Here is a 17,988-nt window from a genome sequence, read left to right as displayed (position 1 = left end):
AGAGCGCACATGTGCGCTCTCCTCTCCACAGCTCCTACACTGTCCGTAGCAGTGACACACCCCCTTGCCAGTTCGGGTGAAAAGACTAATCTTCTTGAGAGTGAGTGACAGAGCGTGTGTGCGCGCACACTCAATCTCCTCGCTCTTGCTGTGGCACTGTCCATATCTTATTGGACAGTGTCACAGTCATAGTAACACGCCTCCTTGCAAGTACACGCCCCGTTGACAGTTCAGGGGGTTATTTAAATATCGGGGCACCAAATATAATGGCACCGATATCTAAATAATGGAGGGAGGTAGAAAAAAAATGTAAAGTGCCCCAGGGTTTGTGTAGGACTTCCTCCCACAGGTCCTTCACCGGAGCCATGGAAGACTGAACAGACATCGCCTCCAGCCTCTGCAGATTCGGATAAACATCTTGGCATGGCTGGAGGCGATGTCTGCTGACTCTCCCATCGCTTCGGTGAATGGACTTGCGGGAGGAAGTCCCGTCACAGCGTGATCTCGCGAGATCACGCTGTGCAGTGAAACAAGTTGGGCATGAATGAAGAGAAGTGTATGACGCTGATTGGTCAGCGTCATACACTTTTCTTTACAATGCCCACGTGGTGAAAAATAAAAAAAAACGCCCAGTTGGGCATTAAGAACAAATTAACATAAAATTAAAAATTATCATAACTTGGTCAAAAATAAACGTTTTAAAAAACAAACAAAAACTGTTGTTATCTGCATTAAAGCTCCTATTAGATTAGGTAGAAGATAGAGCAGTTATAAACTGGTGACAGAGCCTCTTTAAGGGAGTAAGCTCAATATAGATATGCTCGACCCTGGATAGATAACTCCCCAGTGTGTCTCTCTGCAACTGAAAGTAGACACTTGATCTATAGTGTCAAAAATGAAACATATAATTTACTGCATAGTAATGAATGAGTGATGACCTGTGTATGCTTCAATGGCTTTAAAGTTCTGTAAATCATACTAGAATCTTTGTACAACCTTAAAGGGGTTGTCCACGACCGGACAACTCATGACCTATCCACAGTATAGGTAATCGGTATATGATCGGTTGGGGTCCGGAAGCAGATGGCTCTGGTCACGGAATAGCGGCCAAGCTGCAGTACTGCAGCTCTGCTCCTATTCAAGTGAATAGGAGTAGAGCTGCAGTTCTGCAGCACGGCCGCTATGCAGTGTACAGAGCCATCTGCTTCCGTCTCCGTACACTGAATACTGTGAAATAACTATCCTTTGGATAGGTCATCAGTTGTCCGTTCGTGGACAACCCCTTTAACATATATAGATTAATATAATAGTATATTGTTTTTCACAACTAACACACTGTCCATTGGCAAAGAAAATGGCCAACATTTGGAGTTGGTCAACTTGGTTATACATTTATTTTAGGCCCTATTTTCTATCAATTATTTTCTTCGAGCTTGTGAGGTTTAATATTTATATGTTTTGCTATAAGTAATATTTTTCATGTTGTTTTGTTTCCAAAAGCTATCCATATATATCTCGTACCTACTAGCCTTAATAGTTTTAAAATCAACTTATTAAATTAAATTAATTAATTTGATTTATTTTCCGTTACCTGGTTCCAGTGAAAATGCATTGGACATTGCCTGGCAACTGTTACCCACTGCTGTGACTGATGCTCTGTACACTTCTCCACATTTAGTGCCCTCGATCACACAAGTTCCTGTTGTAGATTGGCACATCAGTTGAGCCAGACCATCATTGCTTTGCATTTCAGCCACATATGTATCTACCCCATTTCCAGAACTGTTTGTCCAGGATATATGAGCGCTGCCACTAGCACATATACTTTTAGCAGATACATCTGTTGGTTTGCAAGGAGCTATGAATCAAAAAATAGAAAAACACTGTTAAGTTAATTTTATTCTGAGGATGTGTGCCTGCCTATACACTGGTCTTTGATCATTATATCAAAGAGGTAGTTTACAATCATATACCATGTATGATGGCAGATCATTTTCTTTATTAAAGGGGATTTTATTTTTCAACCATTTTAGGACACACCCTCTGGGCTACCCATCAATCCGAAGAACAGGGTTTCTAAGCCCACGTTCCTGGTTGAAAGGTATCCACACATTGGTGTTCATACTGCATTATAGTCTATGGGAGATACAGAGACCGCCATGTGTAAATGATATGCACTAAAGGCACTTCCAGTTCCTAGAGCCATGAAGAGAAAGATGGTGCAATGACCTACAGCTGGACAGTAAGTTGTGAGGTAAATATTTTTTTTTTACATCATAGAGGGACCGGAAGAAGACATGTCTCCATGTCAAAGTGTCTCTTTATGAAAGCTTGGCATATGGAGTCCAATCTGAGAAATACATGGGAAAGTACATGGAACAAGTAGTCACCTTAACAAAGTTCTGGGTTCGTTAGCGTCCATGGATATGGTAATGCCATGTGCATGGGCCATGCGCAATGGTACACGCAGTCTCGTATTATAGTTCTATACTGCGTGGTGCTGTACAGTATGGAGCCATGGCAGGCTAGGGGCTCTATATTACAGATCCATACAGCATGGATCAATAATACGGATCCCTGTTCCTGGATGGAACCAGCATAAAACATCACCTAACTTGTCAAGGCTCAAATAATTTTCAAAACAATTTTAGAGAAAATTTTAATTAGAAAAATATTGAAACCAGAACAATACCTGAATATAGCGGTGCACTCTGATTGGAAGAAGAAACACACTGACCATTATCGGCATCAATAGAGACAGAGTACAGTTCTCCACAGCTAACATTGCTGATTTTACAATTATTTCCCTGGGTCGTGCAGTTGTAATTGCCAGAGTTACCCCATGCAGTAGCTTTGAATGTTATATTTCTAGTGTCCTCTGTCCATGTGACAAATATTGTGTTGTGATCGCAAATGAATTCAGTACCAACAATCTCTGGAGTGCAAGGAACTGCAAACACAAAAGTTTATTTTTATTACAAATGCTTGAGAAGAGGGGAACAACAGGGGGGGGGGTTAAAAAAAAAAAGAGGTCCATCCCTTGAGTTGCAAAAAAAAAAATAGGGTCACAAGAATTAATTTGCTGTTCTGACATATACATACAACAGAGATACCACAACAAAGATTAATTGATTATCTAGAGTATTGTACTATAATTTCCTGATGGTTATAGAATATTAAATAAATCTGCTTTCTATGTGGTGATGACATTATACGGGTTCTCTGGGACTTTAACATTGAAGGCCTATCTTTAGCCCATCAATGTTTTAGTGTAGTTCTTAACTCTGGGTCCCCACAGAACAAGCATCATGAATGGGCCACGGCACTCTCACGATTGCCACATTCCCTTCATTGTTTACACAGGTACAGCCATATTGGTTCATATAGGTGACTGCGCATTGAACTGCAGCTCGTCCCATTCATACCCAGTGAGCCACCCATATGGAGTCGCTGTGTCTGTGTAAACAATTAACATTTTTCTATTTCAAAATGTTTATTCATTTTTGAAAAGAGATAGAAATATACAAATGTATAAGGAGATAAATGTAATATAAAGTACACATGGGGATATAATAAAGCAAACAATATATTGGCCAGGTATCAAGAGACAGCTAGGTTCCAAATGCTTTTGATGGAAACCATGGATGCTGCGACAAATAGGCGAAGCAAAAGATCCCATGTAAGATCTTCAGATATGGGGTAAAGACAAAACTACCTAACTAGACCAAAACAAAGGAGCAGGGGGTAGGGAAAAGAGAAAAAAAAGGGGGGCACTAGAGAGGGGCAAACAAATAGAGTATACGGAGAAGAGAACATGTCAGATAACCATACTAGGCCAGGGTGATATCGGATAGTGATAAGTTCAGAATCCATCCATCCTCACCTTAACCTCCTGTGTTTGGACCTTTCTCTTACCATGAGTGAGTAATAGTCTGTTTAGCAGCAAGAAAGAGAAAGGTAAAAAGGCAGAGCAGAATGGGAGCGAGAGTTTTCACCTCATAATCTAAGAGGGCTAACCAGGGATTGTGGCGTAGAATGACATTGAACAAACTGTGTATAATACCATACATTCTAGACCAGAATCAGACTAGACTGGTGCACGACCAACAGATGTGGAGCATATCACCGGGAGTTTTGTGCATAGTGTGAAATCCTAGCAGGAACCAGTTACCATCCATTCTACCAAGGTAGTGTTGAACATTCAGACAAAGTCATCCATATGGCCTCTGAATCCATGGGGTTCTATTTCCAAAGCATGCACACCCAGTTGTGTATGATGTTGAGATTTGTGTAGGAAAGGGTATAGGAGTAAAATAACCTGCAACATCCACCTTAATTGCTTTACTTTCAGATAATAAACTCACAAGCAAAGGAATTATCTCATGAAGACAAACCCGATCGCATTTAGGGTATGTTCACACGCAGTGAGCAAAAACGTCTCAAAATATGGAGCTGTTTTCAAGAGAAAACAGATCCTGATTTTCAGACATTTTTTGTGCCACTCGTGATTTTCGCAGCATTTTTTATGGCCGTTTTTGGAGCTTTTTTCTATAGAGTCTATGGAAAACGGCTCCAAAAACGTCATAAGAAGTGTTTTGCACTTCTTTTTCGTGGCCGTTATTTTACGCCTAAATAATACGCCGCGAAAAACGCTCCGTCGGGAACAAACGGTGGCTCAGTGGTTAGCACTATTGCCTTGCAGCACTGGGGTCCTGGGTTCAAATCCAACCAAGGACAACATCTGCATGGAGTTTGTATGTTCTCCCCGTGTTTGCGTGGGTTTCCTCCGGGTACTCCGGTTTCCTCCCACACCCCAAAAACATACCCATAGGGAATTTAGATTGTGAGCCCCAATGGGGACAGTAAAAAAGTGGACCTCTGTACAGCGCTGTGTAATATGTTGGCGCTATATAAGTAACTGAAATAAATAAATAAATAAATAAGAACGCCGTTTTCCCATTGAAATCAATGGGCAGATGTTTGGAGGCGTTCAGGCGTTTACAGCCCGAAAAACGGGCGAAAATAGGGCGTGGGAACATACCCTTGGGCCCTGTTCACACGGAGGATTTTGACGAGCTTTTTGGAGCGGAGACCGCTCCGCAAAACTCGTCAAAAAAGGGCCAAAAATGCCTCCCATTGATTTCAATGGGAGACGGGGGTGGTTTTCTCCCGCGAGCGGTAAAACCACCTCGCTGTAGAAAGAAGGGACATGCCCCATCTTCGCGCGTTTATGCCTCTGACCTCCCATTGAAATCAATGGGAGACAGAGAAAGCGTATTTCGCAGAGTTTTTTGCCCATAGCACTCAATGGGCGCGAGCGAAAAACGCGGCGAAAATTGCGGCAAACGACATGCAGGAAGGACAAAATCTGCCTCAAAATCCCAGACGGAATTTTGAGGCAGAATTTTCCTCCTGCAAAAAACTCTGTGTGAACGAGGCCTTTAGGCTTCTGGACTTCGGGCTTTTGGACTTCGTAGTATGGAGGGAAACCGCCAACAAAGTGCAGTTCTTACTCTGTAGGACCTGGCATGTTTAGCCACTACTTCCCCCAGGGATACCAACTGTACTGTATGCCAGGAGTTTTTGGAGCCGGACTGATTGTCATGCCTATTTAAGTTCTATAAAGGGTTGACTCGTCACAAGACATCAAGAACTGTCTGCGTCTATACTTGCATTAAATTATGATTGCTTCATGGTTAATAGCTATGAACGCTCACCTGCTTTGATCTCCACAGTTGGACTGTAGGGGCTCATGCACTGGTAGTTGTCAGCAGTGACATATACTGTGTAGGTCTGACTACATGGTAATTCAGATAAATAACAGCTTTGACGAAATGATTCACAGGAATATTCGGAGCCATCACTTGCTTTTGCATGTGCAATGTACCGAACTGCCCCTTCACTGTAGTCCCATTGGATGAGTGCAGAATGGGTGTCGCAATGAATCATGGCTGAAATATCTTTGGGTGCACATGGAACTGTAAGGCAAACACATAAATAAGAATGATGCTGTACTTAATATTCGGTTTATTTTTATGACATTCTACATTTGGATTTTGTTTGCTTTGTTTGCAAAATGATGATTGTCTTTTCAATTCCTAAATGGTGCTTACTGTGAAATATAGCTAAGCGATACAATATATGATAAATAACACAGTCTAAAGACCCTTTTACATGGGCCAATTGTTGGGCAAACAAGTGTTCACAGAGCGCTCGTTCCCGATAATTGGGCAACCATCAGCCGATGAACAAGCAAACGCTCGTTCATCAGCTGATTGTATAGTTTTAAATGTCGACAATATTATCGTTGTCGGCAGCACATCTCCCTGTGTAAATAGGGAGACGTGCTGCCAACATGATAGAAATGCATGAGGACAAGCAATCGTAGTAACTAGTGCTCATCCCTATATATACTGTAGCTCCTTGTCAAAGGAGCAAACGAGCGCCGATCAACAATCTGTCTCGTTGATCAGTGCCCGTTGAGCTAGCCCACATCGGGCCGTGTAATGGGACCCTAAGTCTTGCAGCCAAGAGGTGGCACCATATTAATAATATATCTACAGCTGGTAACCTGAGGATGTGTTTCCAGTAGAACTATTTGCTACTCCTATCTTTCTCTAAATTGCTCCATTTACCAGTATAAGTGTAATAGACAAAATTAGCAACATTTACAGCTCCTGTATTCTTTGAATCAAGAGAGGAAAGGGGTGTTTGTGATGTTCTTATGGTCATCATCTCTTCCCTTCTCTCTATTGACATAATGCAGGTGCTGGAGATGGAGGCAGCACATATTCTGAAGAGGGTGCCAGGGTGAGCAGCATTGGTAGCAAGATTTCCCCGTAACTGCTCTCCCTATTACTCAAATCACTCTTGCCAATAAAGGAAGACATACTGTATGGATAACAGGAGTATTTTGGGGAATTGCTATATATACTCGCTTTATACAACGCCATGATTATTTCCATTTATTTATTAATTTAAATAATTAAAGGAGCTCTCAGGAACTAACAAGAGATATATGAAATAAAAAGGATAATGCCACACGGAGCGGCCACGATGCGGCTGAAAACCGCTTCAATGTGCTGTTCAGCACAGTGTACAAATTGATTGTTAATGGCCGTGCGTTTTTGCTGGTAAATTGCTGTTTTACTAGCAAAACCCCACAGCCAATTAAGAATTAATTTGACAACTACACCAAAAAGCATTGAAGCGCGGCTTTCAGTCACATTGCATCTACTCCGTGTAGATACATATAAATGAGGAACAAAATGCAAAGGTTTTGATTATATCTGAATGATGAGATTTCATTAACTGGATGTTCTGCGATGTATATGTTTTTTATACTATACCATATTATACTGTACTATAATATACTATATGTTGAATTTGTTTTTATAGTATCCATATTTTAGTTGTATGAATTACTCAGATACCACAAAAGTCCTTCAGCTTTTGCAAATGTTTAAATACCTGTTACGACCTCCTCAGGAGCACTACTCATACTGGCACACTGGTCATCATAGGCGATCACAGACACGGATAGACTTTCTCCACATTGTAGCCCTGTGATCTGACAGCTGGTATTAACTGAGGAACAGTTGTAGAAAAAGCCACTGCTTCCTAAGGCTGATGCTGTGTAGAATACAGCTCCAACTGATGGTCCCCATGACACGGCTAATGTATTGTCTGGGCACTGGGCAATGGCTTGAACATTATCCGGGTCACATGGTGCTTGAATGTAAAGAAATAAATAATAGGTGAGTGTGAACAAAATATAACACAATAATAATGAATTACATATATTGTGTACTGCTGCTTTCATTGCGGGCTCAAAGGAGTTCCCCGCTCCAGTCTTCTCACCTGTCCTTACTTTAATTCCTTGGCTTCTGGAACCATTCACTTTACCATTGAAAGCAAAAACACTCATCTCATACACTGTGCCACATAGCAGGTTCATGAAGAAGCAGTAAGTGTCCCTGTTCACACATTCTTCTTTGCTGCCATCTGGAGCGAAGGCATTCGCAGTGTATTTAACTGTATAAATTACAGGGTTCCAGTACAGGCTAACGGTATTAATCTGGCAATCACGGATCACGGTCACATTCTGAGGAGCACACGGCGCTGTAAATCAGAAAAAAATCCCAAGTTAAATATTAAAAAGTATCTGAGTAAGGGTGTATACACACAATGCAGTTTTGCCACATGTGTTGCAGCGCGACCAAAAACCGCACTGCAAAAGTTCATGCTTTTTAAAGTGAAATTTGCCATAGTGTTCCTGCTAACTACAAAACCACCGCAAATAGTGGTAAAAACATATGATTTTTGCAAAAAACACAGCAAAACTGAACGGTTGAATACACACTAAGGCCCCATACACACAACCGTACCGTACCAAGGTCTGCAGTTTTACGGACCCATTCGTTTATACTGGTTGCAGACACCTTTCCGTAGCGCTACGGATGGGTGTCCGTGCATTGAACTGTCGGGAATTATGTAGCATGTCCTATTTTTCGTATTTTACGGGTCGTGCTCCTATACTTTGTATGGGAGCGCGACCCGAAAATGTGGGCGGCCGTCAGTGGCCGGCCGTGCTCGCAATCGTGGGCTGTGATTACGGGCATGGTCGTGTGCATGGGGCCTTAAGGTAGCATGTTTATATAAGCAACCTGATTAGACCAAGGAGGTATCTGACATTACGGAAATGACAATGATTCAGCCAGTAGTCACTTCAATTGGATACTGCTATAAAATTATCTGAGAAGCAAAATTTCTGCAGGTGCAGGCTCCATAGTGCCAGAAACTCACAAAAACATTGGTGGTAATACAAATTCAGTTGGAAAAATACTAGAAAAGGGGGGGGGGGGGCTACAATTTAAAAGGTTGTCTGCTTTTAAACAAAATTCTTTACATTGAAGTGGGTAAAACTGAGATACATTTCCAGCACAGCTCTCAGTACTGGGTGTCTCCAGTTACATGATGGTCCACACATACAGTATTATGACAGTAACATTGAAGTTCCCCGGCCTTAAAGAGGTTGCTCCATCTTAGGCCTTATTTACACGAGCGTGTTAAACGTCCGTGTGACGGCCGTTGAAACATCGGCCGTCCCACGGACCTTTGTAATTCAATGTGGCCGTTGTTTCAATGGACCATGTGAAGGGTCCGTGGGAAAATAGGACATGTCCTATTTTTCCACAGTTCACGCATCCCTCCATAGACTCATCGTTCACTTTAGTCGGTAAGAATGCTCCTAAGGGCGCATGTACAATTGAAAGTTTCAGTCGCTGGCCCGGAACACCTAGGGCACCAGGCAAAAAACCCGGAGCAATGTGCCCCTGGTGCCTTGGCCTGAAGACATCAGTCTGAAAACATTACAAAAATATTATTATATTAATGCAAGGAAAATTAGTAAGGGTATGTGCACACACACTAATTACGTCCGTAATTTACGGACGTATTTCGGCCGCAAGTTCCGGACCGAACTCAGTGCAGGGAGCCGGGCTCCTAGCATCATAGTTATGTACGATGCTAGGAGTCCCTGCCTCGCTGCAGGACAACTGTCACGTACTGAAAACATGATTACAGTACGGGACAGTTGTCCGGCAGCGAGGCAGGGACTCCTAGCGTCGTACATAACTATGATGCTAGGAGCCCGGCTCCCTGCACTGTGTTCGGTCCGGTACTTGCGGCCGAAATACGTCCGTCAATTACGGACGTAAATAGTGTGTGTGCACATACCCTAATAGTGAAATTACCTGTTTCTAGAGTCAAGGCTTGACTGCCATTGCTGGTGCAACCATTATTGAGAGCTGTGATGCTCACTGTATATGTCTGTTCACACAGAAGGTTCTGTATGTCACAACTGCTAGAAGTGGATGTACACAATGTCTCATGCCCATTTTCTGTTTTTGCTGAAGCCAGATATGAAGAAGCTCCAATACTTGATTTCCAGGATAATAATGCAGTCCCCATATTGCTGTTGTACTGAATGGTGACATCCTGAGGAGAATCCAGCCCTGGTTAACAAAATACAAAATATAGATTTTTTTTTGTTAATTTGTTAAGATGTAACAACTAATCATCGCCAACAATGTATTGAGTAGCAGCTCATGGTTGTACCAATGGTAATTATTTTAATAATGCACCTCCACATTAAATGGGTATTCCTATCTTGGAAATGTATGGCATATCCACAGGATATGCCAAAAATGTCTGATAGATGTGTGTCCCACCTCTGGAACCTGCACCTATCTCTAGAATGGGGCCCCCTAAACCCAATCTTACCTTCTGCCGCTGTTCCTGGGATCCAGCCACTGACTTACAATGTGGCCGGCCGTGTTTTCAGGAGTCAGCAGAGCACATTTTGCTACGCTTTTTAAGGAACTCCCATAGAAGTAGATGGGAGAGTTGGAAACAGCGTAGCACATCCAGCTACGCTGTTTCCGCAGCTCCTTAATTTCCAATTCACTTACGGATATAGAATAGCTCAGCAAGCCCGGCTGTTTCTGTATAGCAACAACGGCAAAAGGGGGTCAGGGGGGCCTTTTCTAGAGATGGGCGTGGTTACCAGAGGTGGAACCCGCATCTATCCTATGCTGTGGACATGCCATCAATGTCCGAGATGGGAATACCCTTTTAGTGTTGGTAAGCTCTAATGTGTAATAGTCATATAGAAACCTAGAATTTAACATCAGATAAGAACTGATCTAGCATGCTGTGTGGTTTATTTTCTGCCTTTTTTAAATAATTTTATTATGATGATGATTAACATTATTATTAATTTGCATAGCTAAGGCTTCATTCACACCTGCGTCAGTGTGTTCCGTTGTTCTGCTGCATCAGAGAAGCAGAACAAGGGAATAACGGAGGCAACGGTTTTGTTGCACGACAGATACCGCCGACGGAACCCATTGACTTGAATGGGTTCCGTCGGCATTCCGTTGGGGTTTACGTCATTTTACCGGAGACAATAGCGTAGCATGCTGCGCTATTTTCTCTGGTAATCTCTGCGACAGAGGGCCTTAACGGAGCCTCCAATGCAGATGTGAACGAAGCCTTAATAGACATGAAAATCAACTTACTTCCAGTTTCCTGCAATACCCGATTCTCTTCCCCAGCTGTGTAAAACCAATTATAAGATGTAAGGCCAAAACTATATTTAGTGCATGGAAGGAGATTATCCAACAAGATCGTGGTGGAAGTGGTTTTTCTGATAAAGACCAATTTAGTACTTGGTCCATCTTCATACACAAAAATTCCATACATCAGCGCCTTTTCAACACTTGACCAAGATAACGTTACAGAGTAACTTGAAAGTGAAGTCACAGTGGCATCCATTGGTGGTGAAGTCACTAAAAAATACATAATAATATATTAAACATAATAAAACATTAAGAAACATTTAATTTCCTACTGTTAATGAGAAAAAAGCTAGTGTCAGTTTCTTTAAGGCTCCGTTCACATCTGTGCTAGTTTTTCCATTATTCTGTTCCATCATAGGAACAGAATAAAGAGAAAAACAGAAGCGCCATTTCCATCATGGACTCCGGCAGGCTGCGCTAGAGGTCATCTGCGACAGATGTGAACAGAGCTTAAAGAGGCTCTGTCACCAGATTTTCAAACCCCCATCTCGTATTGCAGCAGATAGGCGCTGCAATGCAGATTACAGTAACGTTTTTTTTTTTTTTCAAAAACGAGCATTTTTGGCCAAGTTATAAGCATTTTTATATTTATGCAAATAAGCCTTTCTTAAAGGAACAGGAACATGCGCCGCTCCCACACAGTCCGATTTGAAATGCGCGCCGCCCGGCGCCATTTTCCTGTGGACCGGAAGTCGCAGCCGGGCAGTAAGATTACTACTTCCGGTCGCGGCCGCGACTGGAGCAGGTAAGTGATTTCTATGTATGTTCGTGTTTCAGTGTGTTTTATAGTGTATGTAAACCTTCTACACTGTGTGTTAGCTCAAAAAATGGCGACACACAGTGTAGGAGGTTAGACCGTTCAAACCCCTCGTTTCTCCCGGCACTAGCCAGGATAAAGGAGGGGGGGATTCTGAGAGCTCACTAGAGCGAGGGATTTTTTCCCAATTTTGCAGCATAAAGCAATGTGGTTGCTTTACCACATGCAATGCTGCAATTTTGGGAATTGCTCCATCTAGTGACCAGTGCTGGGAAATATTATAAATTGAATCCAATTTATAATATTTCCTGACTCGTGGAAAAAATAAAAAAAATTAGAACAATGTTTAATCACCTACACACTAATTGTTTAACTAAAAAAAAAAAACATGTTTTGCTGGCAACACATTCCCTTTAAGTACAACTGGGCGTGTTTAAAGTTATGTCCAAGTGGGCGTGTATTGTGTGTGTACATCTGGGCGTTATTACTTCTTTTAGTAGCTGGGCGTTGTGAATAGAAGTGTATGATGCTGACGAATCAGTATCATCCCCTTCTCTTCGTTAACACCCAGCTTCTGGCAGTGCACAGACACACAGCGTGTTCTCGAGAGATCACGCTGTGACGTCACTTCCTGGCCCAGGTCCTGCATCGTGTCGGACGAGCGAGGACACATCGGCACCAGGCGACAGAGGCTACATCGACTTACCTGCAAACGCCGATGCTGCTGCAGAATCAACTGGTACAATGCACAAGCTGCAACACTAGACGTTTAGCTTATTTCCTTTTTATAATAGAATACAAAATGAAAAGGGCATGGATGGAGCATGATACAAGGATTTTCTCTTTGGTGCTTTTTGCTTCTCTGTGTTATACTCCAGAGCTGCATTCATAATTTTACAGGCTTCAGAGCTGACATCTCTCAGTTTTCCTTGCTGGCTCAATGTCTGTACAGAACTTCCTCTGGTGATTTTGCTTTGTGGGAATTGTATTCTATACACAAACTGATTTAGAAAAAAAAAAACCTGTCCTAATGTATTAGATAAGCACTTTGAGATGTGTCTGACGACAAGCTTTTTGATTGTTTCCAGTAGCAACCTGCATTATAGTACAGGGTATAACTCAGGATCCGTGCAAAACATATGCTTTAACCCCTTATTACCAAAGGTATTTTAAGCCTTAATGACCAAGCAATTTAAGTTTTTCCACCGTCACATTCAAAGAACTATAACTTTTTTATTTTTCCGTCTACATAGCTGTATAAGGACTTGTTTTTTTGCAGGACAAATTGTATTTTTAATAGCACCATATTGGGGTACATATTTATTGATTAACTTTTAGTAACTTTTTTGTTGGGGTAATGGAAAAAAAACCCTCAAATTTCGTCATTCTTTTTTGCTTCTAAAATTTACACCGTTTACTGTGTGTTATAACTAACATAACTTTATTCAGCGGGTCATTACGATTGTGGTGATACCAAATTTATATCGTTTTCTTATCGCCATATTTTAAAAGCCATAACTTTTTTATATTGTTATTAAATATTTTTCTGCTGACAGAGCTGTATGAGGGCTTGTTTTTGCCGGACGACTTGTAGTTTTTATTTGTACCATTTTATCATTTTTGATCACTTTTTATCAAATTTGAATTTTTTTTATAATGTAATCGTTTTATAATTGTGGTCGTTACGGAAGCGGCATTACCAAATACGTGTAATTTTTTTCATAATAAAGCATTTTGTAATGGGAAAAAGTTGGTTTTTAATTATTTTTTACTTGGGACTTTTATTTATTTAATATAAACTTTGTAAAACTTTTTGTAACTTTTTTTTTAATCCCACTAGGGGACTTTATTATGAGATCATTTGATCGCTTTTATAATACACTGCAATATATCTGTAATGCAGTGTATTATTGCCTCTGGCATGGCCTAGCAGGCGTTCGCTAAAGGCAGACCTGGGGGCCTTTGTTTGGCCCCCGGTTGCCATAATACCATCGGCCCCCCGCGATCGCATCGCTGTGCTAATGGTGTGAGAGAGTATCTGAGGGGTAAACGGCCGGGATCCCATGACCGAAGACCACTGCTATTGATCTCTGATCGTTGCCCTGAAGCCCGAGGCTATTAGCAACAGCTTTGGCTTCCGGAGCAGAGCGCCCGATTCACGGGAATCAACTTATGAAGTGCTGCCATGAAAAGGCGGTGCTTCAGAAGAACTATCCTTAATAGTAGTAGGGTAGTTCAGGGTAATGACTATATGGCGGTCGTTAAGATATACAACAATTTGTGCGCCCTGTCCAGCGAGAGAGTTATTGAAATGTTGTTTTCAACCACAATTTTATGGGAAGTTGAAAACAAAAAATATTTGCAAGTCATTTAATTATCCCATAAATAACATATCGATTAGCAAATATTTTAATTAGTAAGGCACAGATACTTACAGGTAAGAACAGTCACACGCTTGCTTGCTGCACTAGGTCCAGCAGAATTCATAGCATATAATGTGAGACTGTAAAGGGAGGATGGCTGAAGCCCCGCAATGCTGCAGTTCAAGACACTGAATGTCCGGTTAATCGTTTCGGAACCAAGTGTCACCATCAGAAAGTAGTAATCTACCCCGGCTTGAGATGACCACCCAACTGTGATTTCAGTGCTGGATATGCCGTTGAATGTTGTAATCTGTGGAGTTGCAGGCACTTAAATTTGGGGGGAAAAAAACATAATTTAATTGAAGAATGGGATGTTATCTGAATGTAGTCAGATGATTGTAGTCAGAGGATTTAGTCTGTCGTACAAAATTTCCAATGGCAGTAGACTAAGTGGGCAAGTAACTATAAGATAGTTTCTTTACTGAAACAGACCATATTTAGTAATTGAAGGATACAGCATTAGGAACTAACTGTAATAACAATCTCCTTATATTTATGTAAAGCTTTTTATTGATGAACAATGTACAATATTAATAAAGAACAACACTATAGATAAATTCGAAAAGTCTATTTGGTCTTCCCTTTGCCTGTGCTCATCTGCTTACCTGACTTAATGTACATAACAAATTTCAATTGTCTCCCATCATAAATCATATACTGACCTGTCTGTGACTCCGTCCAGGTTGTTGCAAGCACTGCTCCATTAGATTGATATGATCTCAGTGTTATGTTATAAAACGTCCCTGCTCGTAGACCCTGAATGAGCTTGGATCGGATAGAAACGCTGGCAATAGCAGTGATGGGAGCGATGGAAGCATTGTTCACCACACGAAGATCAAGCATAAAGTAGGACACCAAGGTAGAGCTGGAGTTCCATGAGACCAGAAGTTGAGCAGAGGTTGGACTTGTAACATTAGTGATCTGGAGGTCTTTATGGAATGGAACATTTGTATCAGTTGTATATATAAATTATATATATATATATATATATATATATATATATATATATATATATATATATATATATATATATATATATATATATATATATATATATATATATATACAGACATACAGTGATACCGAATACCACCCAAAATTGCTGTAAAAAATTGTATTTTGAAGAGATTCCACAATACATTCATTTCATGCAAATGCTACAATAAACTCAATTTATATAAACCTGATATGGATGCCACTCATTGCTATATGTACTCTATACTAAGGGTCTCTTAGCCCAGACTATACGTCTTGATGGCTCATTTAGGGAGAAATAACCTTTTAAAACATATGTATCATTATACTAAATGTGCCATAATTGAATGGCAACGTTTATAATAGTTATTTTCCTAATATAATGCATAAGCAGTCAGAGGTCTATATTCTCTGCTTCCCCTGCATGGTTGCACATCTAATAATAAAAACGCAGCTACCACTATAGGAGGTTTGGTTGATATGGTTTCATACGACTCTCAATGAGTATGCTTTAATGTATTCTAAATTGTTTATTCTGGGTTATTAGGGAAAGATGCACCTAAGTGTAGACGTTTACAGCTATGAGGTCTTCTACGATACATGGGATATGTCTAATATATATGGGCTTCTATAGTCAAAATAATAAAAAGCTTTGAAAGTTTTTGACTACTTGTCCAGGGGGTGTAGGAATAGCGGTCGCACCTGGGCCCTGTTGTAAAAGAGGGCCCAGAGGCCCCTCTGCCTGATAGGGAGACACCAGTGTTATAAATAGCATATGGAATGTGGGGGCCCTGGTACATAGTTTGCATGTACATAGAGTACATGCGGCCCTCCCTTTTGTATATTAACATAGAAAAATACAAAGTAAGATGAATATCAATAAATAAACTGTATTACCTCTTCCAGATGAAAACTAGAAAAAGAAAAAAAGATTTTTTTTATAAGAATTTAAGCATTGTACTGTAAAATTGACCTAAGACAGAGAACTTTCCTCATTCTAAGTTTGATTATTTATCAGTATAATTTATTCACAATTCCGAAAAAGGTTTGCTTGATATATTAGCAAATTATGAGCCAATGGAAGGACATCCCCTGTTCAGGACTCTGAATAATGAGAAAGAGCAGAGAGTGGCTACAAAAAGGGTCTCTGGCTCTGAGGAACAAAGCACTTTTGTAATTGACAAATTTACATGTGGGTACCATGTAATACTTCATTTCCCCTGCATTAGTGCTGCAGAGGCATTGAACCCTCGCTGTTGGATTCCCCCACAGACAGCTGATCTCTGAGGGTCCCAGAAGCAAGACACCCTTTTGTTCTTTCTTACATTGAGGAACCTTTTAACAAAAAGAGCGTGTCCAAAGCAAAAGAAAAAACATTTAGAGAAAGGTTCATGCAGACATTTGTATTGCTACAAAGTTAATATTTTTTTCACTAAAGCATTCGAATTTTAGCAACACTTGCACACATGCATTTCCCCCACCAATTCACTATTGTAACTCACCATGAGTGGCAATAGGTAACAACTATCCATTTAGATAGATTTTTAAAAAATGTAACACATTTCCACTAGTCGGAAACAATAATTTTGTTACCATTCACACACATAATGGGCACATTTATAAAATGTGTCCTTTTGCCAATAATTCTCTATTGTCAAAAATGATGGAAAATGTACTGGAGGTTTGCGAAAGGCTGAGAGATGAGTAGTCTAACCTGGCAAAACTGCCAACCCAAAGCTTTATCAATTTGGCACATGCTTGCCACACAACACCTCCAATCTGAAAACATCAGAAATGAGCTTTTTGAATAGGATGCATATGTACCCAGAAAACTGCCTATGACAGTCTTTATAAATGTGCCCAAATAATCCTTATGGTGGCTTATTGCTAGACTTATAGCCGATCTGTTTGCTGACTGTCAGCAGTCTAAATGTGTTTAGGTCAATAATTCGCAACATCAGTGCCACTCACTATACAGTAAAAAAAACTAATGGTGCCACTACTATAAAAAAGTCCTGTCTACCAGAGAAGAAGGTAGCATCTGAGACCTAGTACTGAGTTATAGGTTCTTAATGGTGTTTTTTAGAGTGTGCCAAGAGGTTGGCATCCACCTGCAGGAGTAATTCTTTAAAGCGTACCTAACCTTTCAGGTGACTTTTCAGAATAAGCCGTCATATGTGTACACTATATTTGGCCATTATGTGACTTGTTTATGGCATATTTTTTTTAGCAGTTTTTCCTTGTGTAGGTTCTATCTCTAATTCGAAGCCTCTTTCTGAATACTATTAGGATTAAATAAATTAAATACAATTGTAAATATGTTTTTTATATAAATGATTTCTAATAATGCTGTACATTGACCGATAGTACTTACAAAAAAAAAAAAGCAAAAATCACTTTTGTCATTTTTAGAATAATGCACGGTATCATTTTTAAATTACACTTCTGCATTTTCATAATTGAATTACATTTCTAACAGTATAGAAATGTAGATATAAATATCTGATCCCATGTTACACAGAATAATTAATTATCTGTGGAGCTTTAAGATATATACAAACTAAATTAAATTCATTGCTAAGTGCGTTGCAAAAACATTTGTGAAAGAATAGATTTATTCATTATTTAGTCTTAATTTTCCCATTTGTAGTTATTTATATGCCTATAAAAAAAAGCAAAAATAGTCAATATA

At 40.3% G+C, this 17,988-nt stretch overlaps 1 protein-coding gene across 1 annotated transcript; it reads right to left on the bottom strand.

Moving 5' to 3' along the window:
* Window positions 1–1,577: 1,577 nt before the first annotated feature.
* LOC142657456 (fibronectin type III domain-containing protein 7-like) lies at window positions 1,578–17,052 on the bottom strand. Its single transcript, XM_075832487.1, has 11 exons — window positions 17,011–17,052; window positions 16,194–16,209; window positions 14,984–15,250; window positions 14,334–14,588; window positions 11,082–11,351; window positions 9,756–10,016; window positions 7,861–8,121; window positions 7,471–7,731; window positions 5,718–5,978; window positions 2,738–2,950; window positions 1,578–1,858 (listed from the first exon to the last, which is right to left on the bottom strand). Exons 1-11 carry the CDS (start codon window positions 17,050–17,052, stop codon window positions 1,578–1,580), a joined length of 2,388 nt encoding a protein of 795 aa, XP_075688602.1.
* Between the last annotated feature and the right edge of the window lie 936 nt (window positions 17,053–17,988).

Source organism: Rhinoderma darwinii, chromosome 7, assembly GCF_050947455.1.
Source record: "Rhinoderma darwinii isolate aRhiDar2 chromosome 7, aRhiDar2.hap1, whole genome shotgun sequence".
Taxonomy (NCBI): Eukaryota; Metazoa; Chordata; class Amphibia; order Anura; family Rhinodermatidae; genus Rhinoderma; species Rhinoderma darwinii.
Note: the sequence above shows the minus strand (reverse complement) of the source record. Positions and strands in the feature narration are given on the sequence as shown.